Below are 27,672 nucleotides of genomic sequence, written 5' to 3'. Positions count from 1 at the left end.
ACCCACGTCCCCAGCCCGTGGTCCTTCCACTAAGCCACACTGCTTCTCCGTGTGGAAGAATACAATAGGGAAGCCTGGAGAAGCAGCGTGGCTCAATGGAAAGAGCCCGGGCTTTGGAGTCAGAGGTCATGGGTTCAAATCCCAGCTCCACCACCTGTCAGCTGTGTGACTTTGGGCAAGTCACTTCACTTCTCTGGGCCTCAGTTACCTCATCTGTAAAATGGGGATGAAGACTGTGAGCCCCCCGTGGGACAACCTGATCACCTTGTAACCTCCCTAGTGCTTAGAACAGTGCTTTGCACATAGTAAGTGCTTCATAAATGCTATCATTATTATTATCAATAGACATGGTCCCTGCCCTCAAAGGGCTTATTATCAAGCAGAGGAAGCAGGCATTAAAATAAATGGAAGGTAAGGGGAAGGAACTGAGTATAATGAACAGTTTGTATAAGTGCTATGGAGGCAGGGGATGAGGTGAATATTAGCACTTAGAACAGTGCTCAGTGCTTAGAACAGTGCTTTGCACTTATTAAGCGTTTAAATGCCATAAAAAAAAGAGCATAGGTGGAAGGACTCAGGTGCTCTGCCAGGTAAGTGCCTCTGCACACAGTAAGTGCTCAATAAATACGATTGAATGAATATCAAGAGTAGATACCGGGGCCACTGTCATTCAGAATCACTGAGTATTGTGTGCAGGACACATGGGAACATATTATAGAAGTAAAACGTGAGTGGTCCCTGTCTTTGAGGGGCTTCCGATGTAATACTTCCCAAGCGCTTAGTGCCGTGCGCTGCACGCAGTAAGCACTCAATAAATACGATTGAATGAATAATGCAGGGAAGTGGTAAGGAGATTGCAAGGGGACACATATTGACAAATATGCAGTGAGTAGAAGCAACAAGAAATGTCAAGATCGAAAAGAAAAGTACACAAATAACAAATGAAAAGAGTGAGCTGGCATGTAGGGACCCACTTCCTCATCCAAGAGAAACTCCTTTCTGTTGGCATTAAAGCACTCAGTCACCTGGCCCCCTCCTACCTGACCTTGCTGTTCACCTACTTAAACTCATCCTTTACATTTTGCTCTTCTATCAGTCAATCAATCGTATTTATTGAGCGCTTACTGTGTGCAGAGCTCTGTACTAAGCGCTTGGGATGTACAAGTTGGCAACATATAGAAATGGTCCCTACCCAACAGTGGGCTCACCAGTAGTGAATGATTCTGTGACCCGGCAAATAACAAACCCAGAACTTATTATGTCCAATAAAATTATCAACAGTGTTGCAAAGTTAAAGCACAGAAACAATATTTTGGCAATGGATATGATATTCAGAGGGGGGTACACAAGGACTCACTCTCAAGATAAACTTACAGCTTGATTGTTGGATATCCTCAAACTCCAAATTCCAAAGCAACACTAGAACTGTACCTCTGTCTCATCTATCTCACTTCCGACTTCTCACCCACATCTCGCTTCTTGCCCAGGATGCCTTCTCTCTTCAGATCTGACAGACAGTCACTTTCCCCACCTTCAAATCCTTGACTGAAGGCACATCTCCACCAAGAGGCTGTCTCCAACTAAGCCCTCATTTCCTCTTTTTCCACTCCCATCTGCGTTGTTCTTGCACTTGTTTCTGCACCCTTTATTCACCCCTTCCTCATCCCCACACCACTCAAGTACATACCTGTAATTTATATTAATATATATTTACAGTCTGTCTCCCTTTCTAGACTGTAAGTTCATTGTGGGCATGGGATGTGTTCACCAATTCACTATACTATATTCTCCCAAGAGCTTAGTATAGTGCTCTGCACACAGTAAAGTGTGCAACAAACAGGATTGAAAGGTTGATATTCATTCAATCATATTGAGTGCTTTCTGTGTGCAGAGCACTGTACTAAATGCTTAATAATAATGTTGGTGTTTGTTAAGCGCTTACTATGTGCCAAGCACTGTTCTAAGCACGGGGGGGTGGGGGGGGGGATAAAAGGTAATCAAGGTTGTCCCACGTGGGGCTCATAGTCTTAATCCCCCTTTTACAGATGAGGTAACTGAGGTCCAGAGAAGTGAAGTGACTTGCCCAAAGGCACACAGCTGACAAGTGGCGGAGCCGGAATTAGAGCTATAACCTCGGACTCCCAAACCTGGGCTCTTTCCACTGAGCCATGCCATGCTGCTTCTCTTAACAGTGACTGAGGTTCTCAGATTAGAGGGAGCTAGCTGGTGGAAATCATCAGAAGCAATAGTTACGAATTTTTGTTTTATGCCAGGAGCAATGAATATGCCCTGGAAGTCTTTGAGGAGGGAAATGATATATTCTGAACGGCATCAGACTGTAGTGTAGACAAAAGAAGTTGGAGGCAGATAAACTATTCATTCAGTTGTATTTATTGAGCGCTTACTATGTGTAAAGCACCGTACTGAGTGCTGGGGACAGTACAATACAACAACAAACGGACACATTCCCTACCCACAACGAGCTCACAGTCTAGAGGGGGAGACAGGCACGATTATAAATGAGTCAATAACAAATTTATATGGAATGAGAAGTTCCATTTTGGACATATTGAGTTTTAAGGTTATCTGGCTAGAGGCTCAGAGGAGTTGGGGAGAAAGGACATTGTAACATAGGTGAGGGGACAGCACAAGGGGAGAGGTGTGGTGCTAAGTCAATCAATCAATTGTATTTATTGAGCGCTTTCTGTGTGCAGAGGACTGTACTAAGCGCTTGGGAAGTACAAGTTGGCAACATATAGAGACAGTCCCTACCCAACAGTGGGCTCACAGTCTAAAAGGGGGAGACAGAGAACAAAACCAAACATACTAACAAAATAGAATAGATATGTACAAATAAAATAAATAAATTAATAAATATCGCCCTCCCTTTTCCTCCATCTCCTCCAAGAGACCTTCCCCGACTAGACCCTCATTTCCTCTTCTCCCACTCCCATCTCCGATGTGATCTTAAGAGCCTACCTTCTCTAGAGTGCTTTATGAGCAGTATGATCCCCGTTTCTTCTTATCCATGACTAGATAAAATAGTAATTTATGGTGTTAGTCGAGTCAGAGCGATGTCTTTCCAGATTATTTTGATGACTAGAGCCCTCTCACTCCTTGTTTCAGGAAAGCTCGTGGCTATCGCAGTCATCGACGACAAGAACTTGTCTGTTGAGCATACCAGGTACAGTAGCAGTGTAAGGCTGATCTGACAAATCGGGATCCAACACGAGCTTTATTACAGTCTTTCCTCTTTAGCAGAGAAAACAGGACCCAGATTATGACGGTATGCTGTCGGAGTGTCCCGTTGCAGAGATTACAGGGAAGTGGATTCTGGGGTGACATTCCAAGAGGAGGAAATGAAATGCCGGAGAGATGTGGGGCTTGCCCTGCGTGATGGTGATTGTCCCCTGCTGACCAACCTTCTTTATCTGCTGATTTGGTCCAGTTCAATTTTGACTGACATCATGCCTTCATGACATCACGGGAAGCAGCGTGGCTCAGTTGAAAGAGCACGGGCTTTGGAGTCAGAGGTCATGCGTTCAAATCCCGGCTCCGCCACTTGTCAGCTATGTGACTTTAGGGCAAGTCACTTCAGTCACCTCATCTGTAAAATGGGGGTTAAGACTGTGAGCCCCCCGTGGGACAACCGGATCACCTTGTAACCTCCCCAGCACTTAGAACAGTGCTTTGCACATAGTAAGCACTTAATAAATGCCAGTATTATGATTATTATGCCTTCTTTTAAAACTGTTCAGTGTACAGATGGCTTAGCCTCATTTAAGTTTTCTAGCGGTGGCGTTCATTCTAGGGATAGAATGCTTGCACTCCAGTATGAAACAATGAGGTGAAATGAAAAGAAAAAGAGATAATAGGTAAAACACCTTTAGGAGCGGTATTCTAGAAGTAGATGAATGATATGATTTGTCACGGAAGGAATGCTTGTGATTTATATTTCTGTATTTTTTTGGCTTTGATCATTCTAGCCTAAACTGATCTAAAGCAACAACAAACTTCACCTGAGATGGTTTTAAGGAATTCTTGTGTTTTGTCTGTTTGCCACCCACATACCAATCATGAGAGATATTTCCGTTTGACAAGTTGAGATATTGAATGTAGAACCATCTTCCTCTTTCTGCTTCATAAAACCACAGTGTTTCCACTCCATTTGGTAACATAAAGGAAAATCTGTTTTTGTTTTTTCCCCCATCCCTATCCCCCACAGTACAGTTTTTGATACTAGATTTAAGGATAAAGAAGATGCCTGCTAGCAAAAGTCAAGTTTGTGGCAGGTTCTTCTCATTCACATTTTTAAATAATCGAGAAATCTAGCTACCGTCTCAAGGAATTGTTATGGATATCTTTGAAGAACAGTCAGTAATCTGTTCTAGATGATTTAGCCAAACATCTACAGGGCTGGACCAGATTACTTTGTGAATCCTTCCGGCCCTAGTTCTCCGATCCTGTGTCTTCACGTATTTGCGGTTGCATTTTATGATACAAGTATAGCGTCAGTTATTCGGTGTCTTTTCGTTCATATTTTACTACCCACGTGCTAATTTCCCAAGACTCTACAAGAGTAACAGGCATTGTAGCATTTTTGGAATCCTTTTATATTGAATATTTGTGATTAATAATGATGATGATGGTATTTGTTAAGCGCTTACTGTATGCCTAGCACTGTTCTAAGCACTGGTCACTGTTCTACGTGCTGAATGATTTCATATGTCACAGCTACATAGCTGAATTATCTGTTAGCCCGTGCATTTGAAATATTTGGTGTTGTGATTAATTTGTTTTTGTTTCTCTTCCCTCTCATCCCCCCCCCCGCCCCCGCCCCCTCTTCTTTCCCCCTTTACAGATTAAAATCGGTTATTCAGGAAGTTGCTAAAGATTACAGAGACCATTTTCATAGGTAGGTGCCTTATTTCTAGATCACATTTTTTTTTTTCTCAGCCCCTGGGATGTCATCTAAAGAGAACAATTAATTCTTTGCAAGCCTTCAGCGGTATCTTTTAAATTACTTGAAATGAAAGAATTGAGGTAAAAAAAACTAGTTGCAGCCCAGTAGATGTAGGAAAAGTAGAAGGAGCACCACCAAGACACCTCTTCTGCTTTCGGAGATCTTTCACAAACATCTGACCTTATCGTCAGATCTTGACTCTGACGACTGCTAAGCCAATTTGACCGCCCTGGGAAATTCCCCAGGGTCCTTAGGCTATCATCATCATCATCAATCGTATTTATTGAGTGCTTACTATGTGCAGAGCACTGTACTAAGCGCTTGGGAAGTACAAATTGGCAACACATAGAGACAGTCCCTACCCAACAGTGGGCTCACAGTCTAAACGGGGGAGACAGAGAACAAACCCAAACATACCAACAAAATAAAATAAATAGGATAGATATGTAAAAGCGTAGTCAACCGAGTCGGAGTAGAAGGTGCCCTGTCTGACTCTTCTCTTATCTTGTCAGAGTAAAGTAGAGCCGGGTGATAGATCTCGTCCCATCTGGTCAGTCATATTTGAGTACTTACTGTGTGCAGAGCACTGTACTAAATGCTTGGGAGAGTACAACATAACAGATCCATTCCCTGCCCATATGGTGTTCTACGTCACCACGTCTGAAGGGACAACTAGACTGTGAATCTGTTGTTTCTAGACTGTGAGCCCATTCTGGGCAGGGATTGTCTCTATTTGTTGCTGAATTGTACTTTCAAGCGCTTAGTACAGTGCTCTGCACACAGTAAGTACTCAGGTACGATTGAATGAATGAGTGAACAAGGGGCTTAGACGCTCAAGTCACAGTATTTTTAGAATCTACCGAAAAACTCTTCCAACTCAACGGACTACAGGCTTCGTATCAAGCCTCTGAGACTTATCCGGACATTTAACCTGTAGGTAACCGTGAGTCCCCTTATATAATTGACGCTGTGCTATAAGCCTAACCCACAACCCAAGAGTTGGATGCCCTGCTCACAACTTAATGCTGTTACTCCAGTCTGCTGCCACCTCAGTTCCCTGTCTAATAAGGCATAGATAAAACCAGAAGCAGAAAACAGAATCAAAAAGGCTAACAGGTTTTTTGGGGGAATGGACAGAGTTTGCTAACCACAGAGCAATGACAGGGTAATGAGGAGTGACAGCCAACATTTTATATGATTGTGAGATCTGGAACTACCGCAGAATTGAATGGAAAGGAAACAAACAGTATGGAGTACTGGACGGACCATGGGCCTGAAAGTCAAGTCACGGGTTCTAGTCCTGGCTCTCCTACTTGTCCGCCGTGTGGCCTTGGGCAAGTCACTTCATTTCTCTGGACATCAGTTACCTCACTTGTAAAATGGGGATTAAGACTGCACCTCATGTGGGTCAAGGACTGTGTGCAACCCGGTTTGCTTTTATCCACCCCGGAACCTAGTACCGTGTCTGGCACGTAGTAAGCGCTAAACCCATACCACTATCATCATTATTATTTATTATTAATACTACTACTACTAAAATTAAAAAGGGACATGAGGCAGGATTATTTATTATTATGAATACTTCTACATTTATTTCTGCATACATTTATTATTATGCATACTTCTACTAGTAATAAAATTAAATTAAATTAAAATAAAATTTAAAAGGGACATGAGGCAGGAAAAGCAGAAAAGCATAATATAACAACGGTCTTCAGTTCTGCCCATATCTGTACATATCTATTCTATTTATTTTATTTTGTTAGTATGTTTGGTTTTGTTGTCTGTCTCCCCCTTTTAGACTGTGAGCCCGCTTTTTGGGTAGGGACTGTCTCTATGTGTTGCCAACTTGTACTTCCCAAGCACTTAGTACAGTGCTCTGCACACAGTAAGCGCTCAATAAATACGATTGATTGATTGATTGATTGATTGCCCAGAATCAGTTCCCCTGCCTAGCCCTAGCTCAGATTAGCAATAGTTCCGTGCATGTTATGGGATGATCTGCCATTTTTCCCACTGATCTCTTTCCTGTCCAATTGGTGCCATTCGCTATAACCGGACCAACTGATCAGTCAATCAGCTAATCAGTTGTATGTCCTGAGCACTTACTATGCTCTAGGTAGTGGACTAAGCGCTTGGGGAATGTACAGCCTAGCAAAGTTGGTAGATCTGTTCCCTGCCCAAAATGAGCTTACAGTCTAGTTAGGTAGACAAGCATAATATATATGCATTATGGATATGTACATAAGCACTGTCGGGGTAAGGGATAGGTGGATAAAGGGTGCAAAATTCACTGATTGGTGAATAGTTATTCCTCTGGCAGTACGTTTTCCCCATGCTGTTTTGGATCTAATCTCCTGTGACTAAAGTCTGATTTTGTTGTCTCGTTCTTCCTCTGTGTAGAAGCTTTCAGTTTGGCCATATGGATGGGAGTGACTACATAAATAGCTTGCTGATGGAGTAAGTAAATTTAATTTTATATATCGGCTTTTTGATTGTTTTCCTCACCGTTGGATTTCTTTTCTTGAAACTATAGTCTTCCCTTGGGTTCAGGTTTAGATGTATTGATCCATGAAACATTTGGTTTGCTGTTAGTTTTGTATTGAATGCCTCTAGTCGATCATATTGAACAAGTGAATGGATGAATTATAGCTGTAATAGTTTCAACCATCCACGTGATTTTATACCTGAACCTATTCCAGAAGACACTTCCCGCTCCTGCACAATCTCCCCAACATTATTATTATTATATAATATAGTAATTATTATTATGGTATTCTTTAAGTGCTTAGTATGTTCCAAGCAATGTACTAAGCACTGGGGTGGACACCGGTTAATCAGGTTGGACACAGTCCCTGTCCATTTGGGGCACACAGTCTAGGGAAGAGGGAGAACAGGTTTAAATCTCCATTTCACAGATGAGGAAACTGAGACATAGAGAAGTTAGGTGACTTGTCCAAGTTCACATTGCAGATACGTGGCAGAACAGGGATTAGAATTCAGGTCCTCTGACCCTCAGGCCCCTGCTCTTTTCAGTAGGCACACTGCTTCTTCTTCAAACCATACGCCACACCAAACGGCAGAAGCCAAATTCCCAGTAATGAAGTTGTGGAGCGCTGTCAGCTTCAGCAGCACCAAGGTAATGGTCAGAAAAGCACATGTTCACTTGGCACAAGTGAGGAGGGAGGATCGTAGCAGAATTGCCCCCAAATATTTTGAGCTCATGCGAGCTGGGAGCAAAGAACAACTCTTCAAACAGAGAGACCCAAAATGGCAAACATTATGATGCAGCCGTGGACTGCACATCACTCCAGCAGGCAGCAAATTGGAACAGGGCTTACTGTCCTTCAATGAGATCAGCCTATTAAGAGACTGTCTCAGAGGCAAAACAAAGGAATTCCATGCAAGGAGCACTTCCATTGGCCAGGAAATGTCTTCATGCATGAATGCTGTGCCGATCTTGCCTCAGCCATGCTCCTATGGAGCAGTTGGGTGGCACCACCAGTTTCATCATCTTCGAAAACTGAGATTAGCTATGTAGAGCAGCATCTTCTTTTATTTGCATGGAAGGGCAGTCTTCGCCGTGGCCTAGGGGCTCCATCATGGTGACAGCATCACGGGCAGTGTAGTTCTGGACAATGTCCAGGCCCTAGCCTTAAAGCTGTGGTCGTGTCATCTCCGGCAGTTCCAAGTGGGACAAGCGCAAAGACTGAACAGCAACAGGACCCCCAAACAGCTAGTGTTTGGACTCTGGAAATTGGGGAAATTGGGAAAACAAAAGCCGGGAGGACCGAGGGAACATTTTAAAGACACAGTAATGCTAAAACTCGGGCAGTGCTAAAAACTGGAAGGCGTGACATGCACCTATCAAGAAAAGAGCAACTCTGAGCAAGAGTTTTCTAAAGAATGTGGGACAAAGAGGCAGAAGCAAAAACAACTCCAGGTGCTACAGATATGCAAATGTGACTACAAAGCAGGGGCAGGTTTTACCATTAGTATTGTATTCATTCGGTCTTATTTATTGAGTGCTTATTGTGTACAGAGCACTGTACTTAGCACTTGGGGGAATAGGATAGAACAATAAACAGACACATTCCTTGCCCACAGTGAGGAAACTGGTGATATATCTTCTTCATTTCCATCATTAACCTTCTTAATTAGGCAGCCCGTTAAGTTTCTTAACTCATCAGGAGACTACTCATGACTCCAGAGTAGCTCCTAAAACTGCTGTTTCTCCCCATCTACTCCATAGGTATTTTTACTTGCCTAGCATCGAACACACTGATAGTTGTAGTTATAACCAACTTAAAAGTAGGTGTTCATTTTTACATTTTTTTTTTGTTTTTATCTGTAATTGTTTCTTTGGTGAGCATACTCAGGAGGATTAAAAACAAAAAAAGAAACAGAAACAGAAACTCCATTCTTATGAAACTACATGTTGATTGTCCAAATGTGATGGTGGTGCTTGCTAAAGAGGGCAGTAAATGAAAGGGACACAGTTCTTCCTTCTGTAGGCTGTACGCTCCTCGTGGGCAGGGATCATGTTATCCAGCTTTATTTTATGGCACTTCCCAAGAGCTAAGTACAGTGCTGTGCACACAGTAAGTGCTCAATAAACATGATTGATTCCTCTAGAATGGGAATACCTTAAAACCATCCACTCTGTTGTGAAAAATGGCCTCCAAGAGACGAGGGAAAGTAAATTATGTGGCAAGTCAGCCTGCCTGTGAACATGTCAGATCTACTTTTTTTTTTTTTAAAGATGTGGCCAGTGGTGGTGTGTGGAAGGTGGAGGAGGAATAGTAGATTGTTATTCCATTAATTGGATTTTTAAGCCATTACATGGATGAATGAAGAGGTGACTGTGTTATCACCACCAAAAGCTTTTTCACCTGATTCTGTGCTTGGTGAGCCGTGAAGGGACCATCCCTCTTGGAGGAGGCACTTACAGATCTGGCAGAGATCGTTGAAATTGTCCACCGAAAGTGTATTCATTTGTCCACAGAATTATACGAGAACTAGGAAATTAACAGGATGCGCAAGTTTTGAGATGTGTGTAGAGTAGAAAGTGTCTCTACAGGCATGGTGAGTGAGTGAAGGCAGCAGAGTGGCTCATTACCTCACTGGAGCATTAATATTCATGGAGGATGTGGGATTTGAACAGCTTTTTGAGTGGCTAGAGAGTGTTTTGAATGGTATTTAAGCGCTTACTAAGTGCTAAGCACTGTACTAAGCACCAGGAGTAGATACAAGCTAATGAATTAGACTCACAGTCCATGTTCCACGTGGGGTTCATGGCCTTAATCCCCATTTTCCAGATGAGGTAATTGAGGCCCAGAGAAGTGAAGTAACTTGCTCAGGATCACACAGCAGATATGTAGCAGAGCTAGGATTAGAACCCAGGCCCTCTCGCTCCCAGGCCCATGCTCTTTCCATTAGAACACAGTGCCCGTTGTTGAGCTGGGAAGCAAAGTAAGAGAATATGTGAATCTGAGGAATCAACCTCCCCTCTGTTGTTTTCCCCAGAGGTGGGAGGGCAGGGAAGAGAAAAATGGAAGTCGTCTAGGATGGCTCTAGCTTTGTAGGAGTTCCTGAGGTCAAGTGGCTTTAAAAGGTTCATTAGAGTTGAGCAGCAGGTGCCTAGAGTTCAGCGGGAGTAAAAAAAAAGTTGAATGCATCCTGTGTTCTTGAGATTTAGAAAAGATCAGGGAGAGGGAGTTGGAAGAATACCTGCTGAATTCAGATGACAGGGACAGATTTATGCTAATACGAGAGCTCTAGGCATGAAATAGATACTCATTTTCTACTCCGGCTGTTCATTAAGCATCTATAAATTCAAATTTCATTGGCGACTAGCTGCCTCGCTAGTAGTATCGCATATGGCTGTGGGCTTAATGTATCCGTGGAAGAGCCTTCTTCCGCATTTGGTATCTTAAAGCTCTGCTCTGCAACCGTACTAGGTTTTTGTCAGTCAATCAGCTTTTTTTTAATTTTTTTTATTGAGTTGTTACTGTGTACAGAGCATTGAATTAAACGCTTGGAAAAGTATAATACGGTAGAGTTCGGAGAAATGGAGCTTGCAGGTCTTTTGGCAGAGACAGAAATGAAGAGAAATGACAGATGGGGGAAGGAGCAGATTAGAAGGGTAAGGACATAAGGGCTGAGGGTTCAGGGGTGGGGCGAGTATCAAAGTGCTAAGGTTGTAGAGACCCCGATGTAGAGGTGATGCTGTAGAGAAGCAGCATGGCTCAGTGGAAAGAGCATGGGCTTTGGAGTCAGAGGTCATGGGTTCAAATCCTGGCTCTGCCAATTGTCAGCTGTGTGACTTCGGGCAAGTCACTTAACTTCTCTGGGCCTCAGTTACCTCATCTGTAAAATGGGGATTAAGCCTGTGAGCCCCCTGTGGGACAACCTGATCAGCTTGTAACCTGCCCAGCACTTAGAACATTGCTTTGCACATAGTAAGCGCTTAATAAATGCCATTTAAAAAAAAGGGAGGGCAGATCGGTTGGGGGAATGGGGAATCGGCTAGGGAGGGCCTGTCGGAGGAGGAGAGGTTGTTTTAGTTGGGCCCCAAAGATGAGGATTGTCGTGATCTGTTAACTGTGAAGGGTCCGATCTGGGTTAAGTAGATAGATGGGGGTGGACCCCGATAAAGCAGATTGGATGCTTCAGCCGGAAACAGACCGTTTTGGTTTCTCTGCTCCTTCTTCATCATCATCATCAATCGTATTTATTGAGCGCTTACTATGTGCAGAGCACTGTACTAAGCGCTTGGGAAGTACAAATTGGCAACATATAGAGACAGTCCCTACCCAACAGTGGGCTCACAGTCTAAAAGGGGGAGACAGAGAACAAAACCAAACATACTAACAAAATAAAATAAATAGAATAGATATGTACAAATAAAATAGAGTAATAAATATGTACAAACATATATACATATATACAGGTGCTGTGGGGAAGGGAAGGAGGTAAGATGGGGGGGATGGAGAGGGGGACGAGGGGGAGAGGAAGGAAGGGGCTCAGTCTGGGAAGGCCTCCTGGAGGAGGTGAGCTCTCAGCAGGGCCTTGAAGGGAGGAGGAGAGCTAGCTTGGCGGATGGGCAGAGGGAGGGCATTCCAGGCCCGGGGGATGACGTGGGCCGGGGGTCGATGGCGGGACAGGCAAGAGCGAGGTACGGTGAGGAGATTAGCGGCGGAGGAGCGGAGGGTGCGGGCTGGGCTGGAGAAGGAGAGAAGGGAGGTGAGGTAGGAGGGGGCGAGGGGATGGACAGCCTTGAAGCCCAGGGTGAGGAGTTTCTGCCTGATGCGCAGATTGATTGGTAGCCACTGGAGATTTTTGAGGAGGGGAGGCCTAGGTCCCCTCTCAGCCTGGAGAGCAAACCCAGGGAGTCAGCTTCATCCGGTCAAAACAAGCAGTCTCTTCCAGGCCGGCCAGGGAAGGAAGGAAGGAAGGAAGAAAGCTCACCAGCTGTGAGGGAAATCCACTCTCCATCTGCAACCCTGTCTAGTGGGAGTCCAGTTACTCTGGAGGCCCCAAACTGACAGGGTGAAGGCACTTAATACAGGGCTTTACACTTGGTAAGCACTCAGTAGATACAACTGAATGAATTCATAGCCCTACTTCTATGAATTCACAGCCCTCCGTACACACCATTGATTGATTAAATTGATTTAGGAATTCAAGTGCTTCCCCTCCCTTTATCCCTGATGCAATCTATAATGGATTGTGTGTAGCATAGTGAAATGAAATAAAAGAAAGTGGGAAAGAAAAGAAGGGGAAGGTCCTGGCTTGAGTGGTCCTGGGATTAAGCTGGGGTCATGCCCTCTCCTTCCTCACACCCACTGGGCCCCTGGATCATGTTCTGGTGGTGGTCCGCCCTGGGGAAGCTCCTGGGGAAGAGGCAATCAAATCAATCAACAATTGGCTCTATTGAGCACTTACTATGTGCAGAGCACTGTACTAAGTGCTTGGGGGAGTACAGTACAACAGTATAATGGACACATTCCCAGCCAGTAGCAAGCTTGCAGACTAGAGGGAGAGACAGACAATATAAACACATTGTGGCTATGTACATAAGCGCTCTGGGGCTGAGAGTGGGATTAATAAAGGATGCAAATCCAAGTGCTACAAAGAACAAAAAAAGGAGTGTGAGAAGAGGAAATGAGGGTTTACTCCGGGAAGACCTCTTGCAGGAGATGTGATTTTAGTAAGGCTTTGAAGGTGGGGAGAGGGGATCATCTGCTGGATATGAAGAGAGAGAGAGTTCCAGGCCAGAGGCAATATGTGAACAAGGGGTCATAGGTGTGGTCGAGGAGGGGTCCGGAGTGTGATAGGCAAGATCGAGGTTCAGGATATTAGAGAAGTGAAGTGTTCAGGTTTGATTTTAGTGGGAAATCAGCGAGGTAAGGTAGGCGGGGCAAGGTGATTGAGTGGTCTACAGCCAATGGTGAGTTTCTGTTTGATGCAGAGGTGGATGGACAACCACTGGAGGTTCTTGAGAAGCGGAGAAACAGAAACAGGAACTGAACAGTTTCTTAGAAAAATGATATAGGCAGCAGAGTGACCTCTGGAGTGAAGCGGGGAGGTCTGCAAGGAACACTAATGCAGTAATCAAGGCGGCATAGGATAAGTGCTTGGATTAACATGGTAGTAGTTTGGACAGAGGGGAAAGGGCAGTTTTTAATGATATTGTGAAGGTTGAACTGATAGGATTTGGTGAAAGATTGAATTATGTGCATTGAGTGAGAGAGATGTCAAGGTTACAGACATGAGACAGGGAGGGTGCTAGTGCTGTCAACTGGGATGGGAAAGTCAGGGGGAGAACAGGGTTTGAGTGGGAAGATGAGTACTGTTTTGGACATGTTAAGTTTGAGGTGTCAGCAGGAAATCCAACTAGACATGTCCTGAAGGCAGGAGAAAATGTGAGACTGCAGAGAGGGAAAGAGGTCAGGGCTGGAGATGTAGATTTGGGTGTCATCCACAAAGAGGTGGTAGTTGAAGCTATGGAAGCAAATGAGTTCTCCAAGGGAGTGGGTGTAGATGGAGACTAGAAGGGGACCCAGAATTGAGCTTTGAGGGACACCCGCAGTCAGGGGATGGGAGGCAGAGGAGGATCCCGTGAAAGAAACTGAGAATCAGCAGCCAGAGAGATAGGAGGAGAACCAGGAGAGGACGGCGTCAGTGAAGCCGAGGTTGGATAATGTTTCCGGGAGAAGGGGCTGGTTGGCAATGTCGAAGGCAACTGAGAGATCAAGGAGGATTAGGGTGGAATCGAGGCCATTGGATTTGGCAAGAAGATTATTGGTGACCTTTGAGAGGTGGTTTCAGTGGTGTGAAGGGGAAAGAAGTCAGAGTGGAGCAGGGTCGAGGAGAGGAAGTGGAGGCCACAGTTTAGGCAGCCGGCCGAAGGAGGTTGGAGAGGAATGTAGGTGGGAGATGGGGTGATAGCTGGAAGGAGCCGTGACTGCTGGGCGAGTGCAGGTGGATGGCGCCGGACAGCTTCTGGCAGCAGCCGCGGCAGGGCTTTTCTATTGACGCACCTATGAACATTACTCTGAATTCACTCAGAAAATCGCTTTGAGAGGGTATGTCTGCTACAGCCAGTGTTTTAAAATGTAGTTAAATCATTCATTCAGTTGTATTTATTGAGCACTTACTGTATGCAGAACACTGCACAAAGCACTTGAAATGTGCAATTCAGCAACAGAGACAATCCCTGCCCACAACGGGTTCACAGTCTAGAAGGTGAGGAGACACATCAAAACAAGTAACAGGCACCGGTATCATCAATATAAATAAATAGATAATTATGGTATTTGTTAAGCGCTGACTATGTGCCAACCACTGTTCTAAGCACTGTGGTAGATAGTCATATTTATTGAGCGCTTACTGTGTGCAGCGCACTATAATAATAATAATTATGATGGCATTTGTTAAGCGCTTACTATGTGCCTTCCCTTCCCAACAGCACCTGTATATATGTTTGTACATATTTATTACTCTATTTATTTTACTTGTACATATCTATTCTATTTATTTTATTTTGTAGTGTGTTTGGTTTTGTTCTCTGTCTCCCCCTTTTAGACTGTGAGCCCACTGTTGGGTAGGGACTGTCTCTATATGTTGCCAATTTGTACTTCCCAAGCGCTTAGTACAGTGCCCTGCACATAGTAAGCGCTCAATAAATGCGATTGATGATGATGCAAAGCACCGTTCTAAGCGCTGGGGAGGATACAAGGTGATCAGGTTGTCCCACGGGGGGCTCACAGTCTCAATCCCCATTTTCCAGATGAGGTAACTGAGGCCCAGAGAAGTGAAGCGGCTTGCCCAAGGTCACAAGCAGACAAAAGGCAGAGCCGGAATTAGAACCCATGATCTTTTGACCCGCAGGCCCTTGCTTTTTCCATGAAGCCATGCTGCTTCTCCTTCGGAGCCAGTCAAGTATTGTGTTATTCCACATGATGGCAGCAACGTGAAATTGAAAACTTGCCTTAAATAAAAGTCCATTCTGTTAGCTCTAGTAACTAGAAAGACTGGAACTCTTTCTAGTTCCAGTCATCATATTGAAGACCTCTTTAGAAATGTAAATGCTTTTTGTCAGTGCATTCCTTATTCTTTGAACGTCTGTGGGCGCTGAATCATCCGTATTCACGGTACATACACCTCATGTCACGTATGTGGATCCCTCCTACCTACGAGAAAACTTCTTTCGAATACCCACATGCTTGTTCGGGGGAGTGCAGTTGGCTGACTGTCGCGAAACCGTATTAAAGGGCAATTTATTTTAGAAAGGGATAGAAGAGTAATAGTAAATAGAAGCTGTAGTTGAGGAACTTCAGCTTTTGGAGTTACATCTCGTGATCTCTTGGGAGTTGGACATTCAGATGGATTTGGTCCGTCAATCAGTGGTATTTATTGAGCGTTTCCTGTTGTGCAGAGCACTGGCCGAGAGAGGACAATACAGTAGACATGATCCCTGCCCTCGAGGAGCTTATGAGACTTGTGGGGGAGTACTTGCATTGGATTGTAATAATAATAATGGCATTTGTTAAGCGCTTACTGTGTGTGAAGCACTGTTCTAAGTGCTGGGGGGATACAAGGTGATCAGGTTGTCCCACAAGGGGCTCACAGTCTTAATCCCCATTTTACAGATGAGATAACAGGCCTAGAGTAGTTAAGTGACTTGCCCAAAGTCACACAGTTGACAAGTGGCGGAGCTGGGATTAGAACCCATGACCTCTGGTCCCAAGCCCGTGCTCTTCCCACTGAGCCATGCTGCTTCTTTACTCTACTCTTGTACTCTTCCAAACGCCTAGTGCACAAGTGCCCTGCACACAATAAATGCCAATGATTGATTGATTCAGCGACTGAACCCAAATGCTTTTCTTGTCTTTGAGCCTTCCCTGCAAACCCCAAAACATAATGATTTGGCTTCTCCCCAGGGTGGCCTGATTGTTAATATCAGTCGAGCTACAGCATTTAGTGAGTGCCTACTGTTTTCCAAGCACTGGACTAAGCCCTCAGAATAGTAATAATAACAATGTTATTTGTTGAAGCGCTTCTGGAATTATAACACTCCAAATGCAGTTAGGACTTGTGGTGTCATATGAATTCCTTTTTGTAAAAGATGCTTATTAAGTCACCAGTGCTTTCCAGGGTTTGACTGGACATAATTTCTTTCAATTTTCCTTTTTTTAAATCATCATAAAACAGTGTAGCACTAACGTTTCCCTTTTAAGGGAAATGATGTGCCGTACTGCTAAGTGGCCTGAATGTGTGGCGTGAATTCAGATAGCACAGAACATCCAAGGGTTGCCTGGGTCCTCTTCCTGGAAGAGGAGGAAAAGGAGGAGGAGGTGGAGGTGGATCATCTCGTCAAAGAACATTTCTCGTTACTTCCTAACAGCTTGTTCCTGGAGATAGTTTAGTAAAATGAAGTGATGTGGAGCTAGTTGCCAGGCACTAATGAGCACTGAGCCGCGGCTTCAGCCTCTGCTGCTGCTGCTGAACCTCACATGCGACTGTCTCTGTTGCTGTTCTCTGCGAACGGAGTGGGACACCTCATTCTCAGAAGAAAAGTGAATCTAAGAGTAATCGGGGTTGCAAATCAGGAATATTGCCGTATAACATAGATTTAATGATGATGATAAATCATCATCATCATTGTCATCGTTACGTGTACATCGCGGGGTGAGTAATGATAATGATCGATCAATCAGTGGTATTTATTGAGCACTTACTATGTGCAGAGCACCCTGCTAAGCACTTGGGAAAGTAGAAGAAAACCAAATTAGCTGACATGTTCCCTGCCCATAACGAACTGGTGATTATTGTCGCTGTCATATCTGTTAAACGTTACCTACGGGCCAAGCCCTGGACTACTAAGTCCTGTGGTAGTCGATGCAAACGGATGAGGTGCAGCCCCCATCCGACACAGAGGAGGAAACTCGAGGCACAGAGAAGTGAAGCGAATTGCTCACGGCCACACAGCCGGCGAGCTGCGGACCTGAGATTAGAATACAGGTCTCCTGATCCCAGACCCGTGCTCTTGCCCCTAAGAGAGTTCAGCGATACGATTGGCTCGGAAATAGTCATTAAATCAATTGATTCCACTTTGCCTTTATGCCGCAAGTCCATCTCCGAAAGGAGTCCCCGGAGACGACAGTAGCCAAGATCAGAGTATCGGCATTCGTCGAGCGGGCCCGGTCCTATGAGGCCCTCGAATCGGATTCCCAAATAGGATGTTCCTGGATCTCTCTCCCTTAGGGCTCGATTGGTTACTAGGAGAGACCAGGAATCCTGGGATCCCAGGCTACGCTCCCACCGCCCCTCTCCCATCTAGCTCTTCTGAGCTCTGCAACATTCCCCAGGATTCCCCAGCAGGTGGGATCTCTCTTCTGGACCATAGTGAATGAAGAGACTCCAGGTTTGTGGAGGCTTAAATCATTTGGATGATGGAGCAGCCCAGCCAGAGTGCCGGACCTGCGACTGAATCCTGAGACTTGGAGACCAAGAAGCTGAGTGGACGAATCGGTGGCAGAGCCGGGGGGGTCAGAGAGGAGACAGGTGGGACAGGGGGATAAGGAGGGGCGTCACTGCACAGTGGAAGCCAAGTTATTTTACAGGTAAAGTGCAGAGAGGCACCGCTGGAAGGAGAACGGGTCTGAGTCAGAGGACCCGGGTTCTAATCCCGGCTCCTCCACCTGTCTGCCGGGTGACCCTGGGCCATTCACTTCTCTTCTCTGTGCTTCAGTTTCCTCACCTGGAAAATGGGGAAACCTCGGGAGGGACAGGGACTGTCCAACCTGATTACTTTGTCTCTGCTCTAGCGCTCAATACAGTGCATGGCACATAGCAATCAGCGGATAGCACAGTTATTATCATTAGAGCTGGAGTCCACATCTATGGGGCACCAGAGTACAACAGGGAGTTCTCTTTTTTTAGTGGCATTTCTTATGCACTTACTATGCAAGGCACTGTTCTAAGCTCTGGGAGGTTACAAGGTGATCAGGTTGTCCCATGGGGGGCTCACGGTCTTAATCCCCATTTTACAGATGAGGGAACTGAGGTGCAGAGAAGTTAAGTGACTTGCCCAAAGTCACACAGCTGACAATTGGTGGAGCCAGGATTTGAACCCATGACCTCTGACTCCAAAACCTGGGCTCCTTCCACTGAGCCACACTGTGTTGCCTTGGTAGCCACTGCGGTGTCTGTCGCCCACGTTAACCAGCCGTTTTGGGGGATTCCTGCTGCGTCTTTTCAGCTCCCCAACTGTTAAGTGGGGAAAAAAAAACAAAAAACAAATCGCTCTGCGAGGCCTAAGCCCAGCTGGCATTCCCTTTGTCCATACAGTCAGGCCTTCTGATTCCCAAAGCCGTGATCCTCCAGTTGGTCTGACGGCATTGCTGCAGATAAACGTTTTGATGTGTATCGGAAGTCTACGTCATCTTTTCTACTGTTGCCTCCTTTCTGAGGGTTATGAAGGGTGTGTCCTGTGGAAAGCCGCTCTTGGCCACCAGTGACCACTGGCCACTGGTGAATCTAAGGATGATGGAGGGACTGCCCTTTCCCTCTCTGATTTTGTCAATCACGGCCGTAGTCAGAAGTTTAGCTGCTGCTACTCTACAAAGCTCTGTTCTAAGCCCTCAGAAGACGTACAGAACTAAAAGACGCGACTCCTGTCATTAAGATCTAATAAATTGGTGACTCGTCAATAGTTAAGTGGGAATAGATAGAATAACCCTAAATAGTTAAATACATCAAGTAGAAATATACGCATAAGTGTATAAAGAGGGCTGAGATGGCAGGGAGGAATGCAGGACAGGTAATAGGGGGTTAAGCTTGAAATGCCTCCTGAAGGAGGTGATATTACAGAGGAAATTTGAAGTAGGACTAGTGGGGGTAATCCCTGGAGGAAAAATTCTGTGGGGGAAAATGCCCTGAGATGTAAGGTCATATTGAAATAAACCCAATAGAAGGATGGACAGACACACACACTCTCTCTCTCCCTCTCCCTCTCCCCTTCTCCCCTACCCCCACTGCCCCCCTCCCCCCCGCAACCCTTCTTCCCGCACTAGCAGTGTGGCTCAGTAGAAAGAGCCCAGGCTTTGGAGTCAGAGGTCATTGGTTCAAATCCTGACTCTGCCACTTGTCAACTGTGTGACTTTGGGCAAGTCACCTAACTTCTCTGGGCCTCAATTACCTCATCTATAAAATGGGGATTAAGACTGTGACACCCCCCTGCCCCCCCCCACGGGACAATCTGATCACCTTGTAACTTCCCCAGCACTTAGAACAGTGCTTTGCACATAGTAAGCGCTTAATAAATGCCATTATTATCCAGGGCTCCACAGTGTACACACAGACTTCGGGACACCACTTCCCGTATCCAGCCAAGGGTCATGAACCTATTCAGTGCAACAAAACAACCTTTCTGGGCACCATTGTTAATGAATTCCACTTGACAATAATATGCTGAGGCTACCCAGTTTTTCAGCCTAAGATTTGGGATCCGTAAACTGTTGGCCTGTTGCTCATGCCCTCCCTCTCACCTGGACTTCTTTCCCCCCTGAACGAGTGGCAGACCTCCACTCTTTGCATCTTCGGAGCCCATCTGAATTCCCATCCCCTCCAGGAGGACTTCCCTCATTCCTCTTTCCTCTGGCCACTTTATTCCCCCACCCTCCACTTTATTCTACCACTCCAGCATTTCCATGTGACCTAAGCACTTGGGTTCTCACTCAACCTCAATTTCCCCAGCTCAGTGTGCTTATGTATATATCTTTAAACTGTCTCTTCCCTCTACCTGTGATTTATTTTGGTTCCTGTCCCCCCTACTAGATTTCAGGCTCCTTAAAGGTAAGGACTCAGTCGACCAACCCTTGTACTCTCCCAAGTGCTTAGTGCGGTACTCTGCAGAGTAAGTGCTCGGTTAATATCGTCGATCGATTGCAATATGTAAAAAATAAGTAAACAACGGCATTGAGAGAATATTAGCTTGAGTTCATCATGCTTAGTAATTGCTTTTTAGAAAGTGATAATGCGGGTTCTTAAATCTAACAGAAATTCCATTTCCCTGTTTATCTGTGGTTTCTAAATTTCTCGGGAAGGTAGTTATTTAACATGAAAGGCAGTGTGGCCTAGGGAAAGAGGCCTGGGATTTGAACCAGGCTCTGCAGCTTGCCTGCTGTTGTCCTGGGGCAAGTCCTTAACCTCTCTGAGCCCAAGACACGTGCTCTCACTATCTCTCAGATTCCGGTCCCCGCGCGGGACAGGAATCACATCCTATCTGATCGTATCCTGCGTCTCCCCCCGTGCCTGGAACATAGTAAGCAGTTGATGCATATTCCAGGAGGAAAAAAATGCATGTGATGGTTTGAGAACATTTTATGAAGGAGAGACACTGTTGTGGGTACTTAATTATTATCAAGTGCCATCAGGTCGTTTCCGATTCATAAGGACTCCAGAACATCCTGTCCTCTGCCATAATCTGCAACCTTTCTAACGGTTCTTCCGTTATCATTGTTATGGTCTCTGTCCGTCTAGCTGCCTGTCTGCCTCTTCCAAGTTTTCCCTGGACTTTTTGTAGCATAAGTGTCTTCTCAAGAGAATTAATCCTCCTGATTATGTGTCCAAAATATACTAATCTAAGTCGAGACATTTGGCCTTCCAAAGATCACTTTGGCTCAATTTAAAAATAATGATGGGATTTTGCTCTAAAATCCATTTATTTGTTTTTTGGGCCGTCGATGATATTTGTCAAAGCCTTCTCCAACACCACATTTCAAAAGAATCGATATTCTTTCTATACGTTTTATTTTCACTGTCCAGCTTTTGGATCCATACACCGTCACTGGAAACCCCATAGAGTTGACAATTTGTATTTTTGTGGCAGTTGTTACATCAGCATGGTTCATGACTTTTTCCAGGCTCTTTATAGCAGGTCTTCCTAACATTAAATCTTCGGCGTATTAAACACTGTTGAAATTCTGCAACCCGTAACCAATTGTGATCCTTTCAGTGAATTGACAGTCCCCACTGTAGTGGTACTGAACACTTCCAATCAGCAGTACTTTCTGCCGGGAAGAAACATCGAGAGCACCGAAGACATGGTCCAGTTCATCAATAACATATTGGATGGCACAGTTGAAGTAAGTCGTTGACTTTGATTCCGACAAAAACCCCAATGGCTGTTAGATTGTACTATGACCTGGGCAAACTTCAGGGATTTCTGGGTTTTCTCCCTTCTTCCCTGGGTTTGCATATCTTTCCTCTTCCTTGACCAGTGTTCTTATTTCCCCCCCCCCCCCCCCATCCGTAACCCAATCTTTGACCTCTCTCTTTGTCGTCCTTGTTTCTGTTTCTCCCCTTTTGGTAGCCAGCTCTCCGTTCTCTTGCTTTGGCTCTTCCGATTTTGCCCACTTTGCCCCTGTGTCTTTCCTTGCCCCAAACATCACTTTTCCTGTTCTTCCCCTTCTTGTCTCTTGCCACCACTCCATAACTCTCCCCACTCCTGCAGCGGAGGACCTGTCTGCCTGTCTCCCCTGGGCCCAACCACCCCTACTGCCCCCGCCTCTCCTTGACCCCTTTGCCCTCCCTCTTCCTCCATTTGGCTCTGCATCCTGCTGCCGTCCCCTTCTCTGTTGGTCCGTCCATTGGTCCGGTGTAGGGGGCCGTCTTCATCCCCAGAGCTGGTCCCCTCAGCCTAGATCAGCACCTCTTCACTTCAGAGAAATCCTCCGTGAGAATCAAGTCCTAATACAGCTTTTGTAACGTATCGTCAGAAGAGACCAGGAACTCTTGTGATGGTTATGGCTGTCATCTAAATGAATGTCTTTGGGAGACCATTGTAAGATTAAAATAGTATTGATTTGTATATTTTCTTTGACTTTGCAGGCACAAGGAGGTGATGGAATTTTTCAAAGGTTCAAAAGAGTTATATATGATGCCAAGTCTACAGTAGTGGTATGTCCTTTTGTTTTGGTTTTATCCAGACGTATTTTCTGTATATCAAACTGGGAACACACGTTTTAAGCAGAAATGCATTCGGATGTGATTTGAAGACCGTCATTTCCGCTAAAATGTATATTGTTGTACAATTTGAATAGAAGACAAAGAATAATTAATCAGTATTTATTTAGCGCTTACTGTGCAGAACACTGCACTAAGCATTTAGGAGGGTGCAGTGCAATGGAGGTGATAGACACAGTCCCTGCCCATAAGGAGCTTACATTCTAGTTGGGGAGACAGATATTGAAATAAATCACAGGTAGGGGACTGGCAGATAATAAGAATACATACATTAATGCTTGTGAGGATGGGGTTGGGGTGAATATCAAGTGCTTACAGAGCCAAACACAAGTGTTTAAATGACACAGAAGGAAGAGCAAATAGGAGACAAGCGAGCTTAGTCAGGGAAGGGCTCCTGAAGAAGAGGTATTTGTAGCAGACTGGCAGTTCGTCTGGTAGATAAGCTCATCCTCTAGGCCGTGAACTTGTTACGGGCAAGAAACGTGTCTGCTGATTCTGTTTTATCAAACTTTCCCAAGCACTTAGTACGGTCTTCTGCACATAGTATATGATCAGTAAATGCCATCGATGATTGATTGATGGGGAAAAGAGTTCGGAGGAAGGAGTTGGGCAAGAGGTTGGTGACAAGACAGAAAAGATCAAGATACAGTGAGTAGGTTGACTCTAGAAGATCCAGTTGGGTGGGTTGGGTGGTAGTAAGAGATCAGCCAGGTGAGGTAGGATTGGGGCAGCTGATTGAATGCCTTATAAAGCGAATGGTAAAGAGGTTGTGTTCGACATAGACATGGGTGGGTCACAATTGGAGATTTGTGAGAAGTGGGAAGACGTGGCCTGAAGGGTTTTTGAGAAAATGAACTGGGCAGCAGATTGAAGTATGGACTGGAGAGGCAAGAGAAAGGAGGTAGGGAAGTCAGCATGGGGCCAAGCGGGTTGTACGAGTTCTTGGATCAATGTGGTAGCAATTTGACTGAAGAGGCGGGGTCAGATTCTAGAGGTACCGGGAGAGGATTTAGTGTCAGACTGAATATGTGGGTTGAATGAGAGATGAGTTGAGGATAATGCCAAGGTACATTTGTGAGACAGAGAGGATAGTGGTATCGTCCACAGTTATGGCAAAACCAAGGGGAGGAAAGGGCTTGGGTGGGAAGATGGGCAGTTCAGTTTTAGACATACAGTCCAGTTAGCGTGTGACAGTGTGGGACTTGAGGTGGCAGTGGGACATCTAAGTAGAGCTGTCTTGAAGGCATTAGGAAAAATGAGACTGCACGAAGGGGAAGGATCCAGGCTGGAGAGGTTGACTTGGGAATCATCCGCAAAGAGGTGATAGTTGAAGCTGAGGGAGAGAATGTGTTCTCCAAGGGAATGGGAAATCAGTCAGTCAGTCGTATTTATTGAGTAAATTGTCAATTCTATGGTGTTTCCAGTGAGAGTGGACAGTGAAAAAGCAGGATAGAAAGAACATCGATTCTTTTGAAATGTGGTGTTGGAGAAGGTTTTGGTGAAATCCATGGACTGCCCGAAAAACAAACAAATGGATTTTGGAGCAAATTAGGCCAAAGTGGTCTTTTGAAGGCCAAATGACTCGACTTAGATTACCACATTTTGGACATATAATCAGGAGGACCAATTTTCTGGAGAAGACTCTAATTCCAGGAAAAGTCCAGGGAAAACATTGAAGAGGCAGCTAGATTCATTCATTCAATCATATTTATTGAGTGCTTACTGTGTGCAGAGCACTGTACTAAGCGCTTGGTAAGTACAAATCGGCAACATATAGAGACGGTCCCTACCCAACAACGGGCTCACAGTCTAGAAGGGGGAGACAGACAACAAAACAAAACAAGTAAACAGGTGTCAATACCATCATAATAAATAGAATTATAGCTATATACACATCATTAATAAAAAAAATAGAGTAATCAGCCTCTAGCTGCTAGAGGATTTGGCGTCCACATAGAGATGGTAGTTAAAGCCGAGGGAGAGGATCTGAGGAGACGGAGGGGCGTTCCAGGCCAGAGGCAGGATGTGGGCGAGGGATCGGTGGGAAGCTAGATGGGTTCAAAGCACAGTGAGAAGGTTAGCACTAGAGAAGCGAAATGTGCAGGCTGGTTGAAATAGGAGAGTAGCCAGGTGAAGTAGGAGGAGGCAAAACGGTTGATCGGAAAAAACAGACTCAAGTCCTGTGCTCTTCTGTCGTTGAAAAACAAGGTGATTAGTTTTTAGTTCCCTGAATTTGTGATGAACAAATTTTGGACCTACTTCATTCTGCTGCCCGGATCATTTTTGTACAAAAACGTTCAGGACGTGTCACCCTCAAAAACTCCAGTGGTTGCCCATCAACCTCCGCATCAGACAAAAACTCCTCACCATTGGCTTTAAAGCAGTCCATCACCTTGCTCCTCCTACCTCACCTCACTACTCTCCTACTACAGCCCAGCCCGCACCCTTCGCTTCTCTAATGCTGACCTTCTCACTGTATATCAGTCTTGCCTGTCTTGCTGCCAGTCCCTAGCCCGTATCCTGCCCCTGGCCTGGAACGCCCTCCCTCCTCTATTTTGAGCCTCTACCCTTTTCCCCAAAGCCTTTCACAGAATTCTTCAAATGTGGAAAATTTCTCTAAATTAAGTTTGAGTGTGTTGGCCAGTTATCTAGCTCAAAAGAGGTATATTTAATTGTCCTGTCATTTTTTTGCATAGAAATACCATTCTCGAGAGAAGCTGCTGAATAGGGAAACACCCAAATTTTATTGGCAGCCTTCATTACTCTCAGTTCATTTAGTAGCAGGCGCCAGTACAGTAAATACAATGAGCACTCTGCACAAAGTGCGTGGGAGAGTACCGTCTAACAGAGTTAGTTGGTAGACACATTCCCTGCCCACAACAAGCTTACGGTCTCAAGGGGAAATGTTCATCAATTTAAGTAAACACGTTGTGGCTCCGTACGTTAAGTTCTGTGGGGTTGAGGGTGGGGTCCCAATCCAAGTGTGAGGGGGGTACTGAAGGGAATGAGAGAAGAGGCTGCGTCAGGGGGCTGATCATCTGTCAGATATGAAGCGGGAGGGGGTTCCAGGCCAGAGGCAGCGTGTGGGCCGGGGGTCAGTGGGGTGACAGGTGAGATGGAAGTACAGCAGGAGGTTGGCATTGGAGGGGCATCGGGTCCCTTGCCGTCTCCCACCGTTGAACTGGAAGTCTGTCAGAGGGGCCACCTGAGCAGCTGTTCACAAAGGCAGAGGCAGCTCACCTTCCAGAAGGCTCCAGTAGGAAACGTAGAATGCAGGGAAAAAACATGAACAGGAACTTCAGAACACTGTACTTATTCACGGCGAGGTTACCCAGCTTGATGTTGGAAACTTCCCCAGCTGCCTGTTGTTACACGATTCATTTTTAGCTTTGGGGAGTTGGCTGAGATTGTAGAATGCCTCTCTGCATTGGCAAAGGGGTGGTAATGATAACAATAATAATTACAGTAGTAATAATTCTGGCATTTGGGAAGCATTTACCTCCCCCTTTTAGACTGTGAGCCCACTATTGGGTAGGGACTGTCTCTATATGTTGCCAATTTGTACTTCCCAAGCGCTTAGTGCAGTGCTCTGCACATAGTAAGCGCTCAATAAATATGATTGATGATGATGATGATGATATAATCAGTTCAGATGCAGTCCCTCTCTCACTTAAAGCTTACAGCCTAAGGAAGATGGGTATTTCCTGCCCACTTTGTAGATGAGGAAACTGAGACACACCGGAGTTAAATGGTCCTCCAGCGGGCAAGTGGCAGCTCCAGGCTGAGAACCCAGGTCCTCTGATTCCCAGGTCCCTGTTCTTTCCACCTGGCCATGCTGCTTTTCAAGCCGTCCGCGTTGAACGTTAAAGGAAGTAGGAAACTACAGTGTGTCGAGCTAAGGCTTTCATTAGTATTAAACCTACCTGAGACTTCGTACTCGACGTGCAATTGTTGCCTCTGATTATATTTTTTTCTCCCCCCCCCCCCCCAGTCTGTATTCAAGAGCTCCCCCCTCTTGGGCTGCTTTCTCTTCGGCCTCCCCTTGGGGGTCATCAGCATCATGTGTTACGGAATCTACACGGCCGACCCCGACGGAGGAGGAGGGCGAGAGATGCACACTCAGATGCGCTCCAGGGAACCACAACCCAGGGAATTGATGGAGGAGGAGGCGGAGGAAGACCGAGAGGACGAAGACAAAGAGAATTCTCCGGAACCTTCAGACGACGAGCAGGCACCGAAAGACCGACTGGAAAAGAAAAAAGACTGAGCTGTAGATAGGGGTAGTGGATTGGATAGGTTTTCAAAGGAAAGAAACTTATTTATTGAATTCAGCCATTTAACCATGATCTTTGCGGAAGAGAACATCTGACCCCGTACTAGGATAATAACGGTCGCGCGGACAGAAGTCTTCCCTTATTTTGAGGGTGGGGTGGGTGGGTGGGTGGGTCAGCGGAAGATGAATATCTATCTTTGATACAGAATACTTTATACTGGAAGAGAAGAGATTACTCCGCATTTTCCTCTCTCTGAATTGTGCCTGACGGGGAGGGTAATTGGCTTGAGCCAGGGAGGAGGCCGTCGGGTGCCTTATTTTCCTTTAAGAAAAATGGCATCCTTCGAGGCCGTTTAGGAAAAGATTGAGGAGGCCAAATTTAAAACATGCTCTTTTGAAGAGAGCACCTCTTTAAACCTTACTCACTCAACATATCGATCTTGTTATGTTAGGTAAGGTATTGTTTGAAGGCGAGGAAAAGCAAACTAACAGATGCTTACTTACGATTTTGCAATATTGAAATAAAGGGCCAATTCAAAGTAAATGCTAAAGCCTACCCCTACCTTCCCCCTTTCCCACCCCTCCTCCTCAACACATTCAAAAGAAAAATCGCTAGATCTTATTTTCAATGAGTGTTGCATTCTGTTTCATTTATAATGCCCTCCCGTGTGGTTTTATTTAAGCTAGAACCTTTAGCATGAAAAAATTCTCAAGGGCTTCTTGGTAATAACCTATCGTGGCACAAAACCATGTACCCTGATGAGTTTAGCCAACTTCTCCGGAAAACTGCCAACCCATCCCTTCAGCTCATATTCCTATTTTAAATACCGTTCAGTCTATTCAAAGTAATCTGTCCACAACTTGCAAATTTTAAATGACCGGCTATTTATTTAAAGTTGTA

General features: G+C 45.3%; 1 protein-coding gene across 1 annotated transcript in view; it reads left to right on the top strand.

The window, feature by feature from the left end:
* Window positions 1-27,393, top strand: part of TMX3 (thioredoxin related transmembrane protein 3) — a 77,891-nt gene extending 50,498 nt beyond the window's left edge. The window contains exons 11-16 of the mRNA XM_038746443.1: window positions 3,127-3,184; window positions 4,862-4,915; window positions 7,367-7,423; window positions 21,489-21,618; window positions 22,364-22,432; window positions 26,490-27,393. Of these exons, the coding sequence (XP_038602371.1) occupies window positions 3,127-3,184; window positions 4,862-4,915; window positions 7,367-7,423; window positions 21,489-21,618; window positions 22,364-22,432; window positions 26,490-26,765 (644 nt within the window). The 3' untranslated portion in view covers window positions 26,766-27,393. The remainder of the gene's footprint in view (window positions 1-3,126; window positions 3,185-4,861; window positions 4,916-7,366; window positions 7,424-21,488; window positions 21,619-22,363; window positions 22,433-26,489) is intronic.
* The last annotated feature ends 279 nt before the right edge of the window (window positions 27,394-27,672 follow it).

The sequence above is a fragment of the Tachyglossus aculeatus genome, chromosome 5, assembly GCF_015852505.1.
Source record: "Tachyglossus aculeatus isolate mTacAcu1 chromosome 5, mTacAcu1.pri, whole genome shotgun sequence".
Classification (NCBI taxonomy): Eukaryota; Metazoa; Chordata; class Mammalia; order Monotremata; family Tachyglossidae; genus Tachyglossus; species Tachyglossus aculeatus.
The sequence above is the reverse complement of the archived record's forward strand: the minus strand, read 5'-3'. Positions and strand labels throughout refer to the sequence as shown.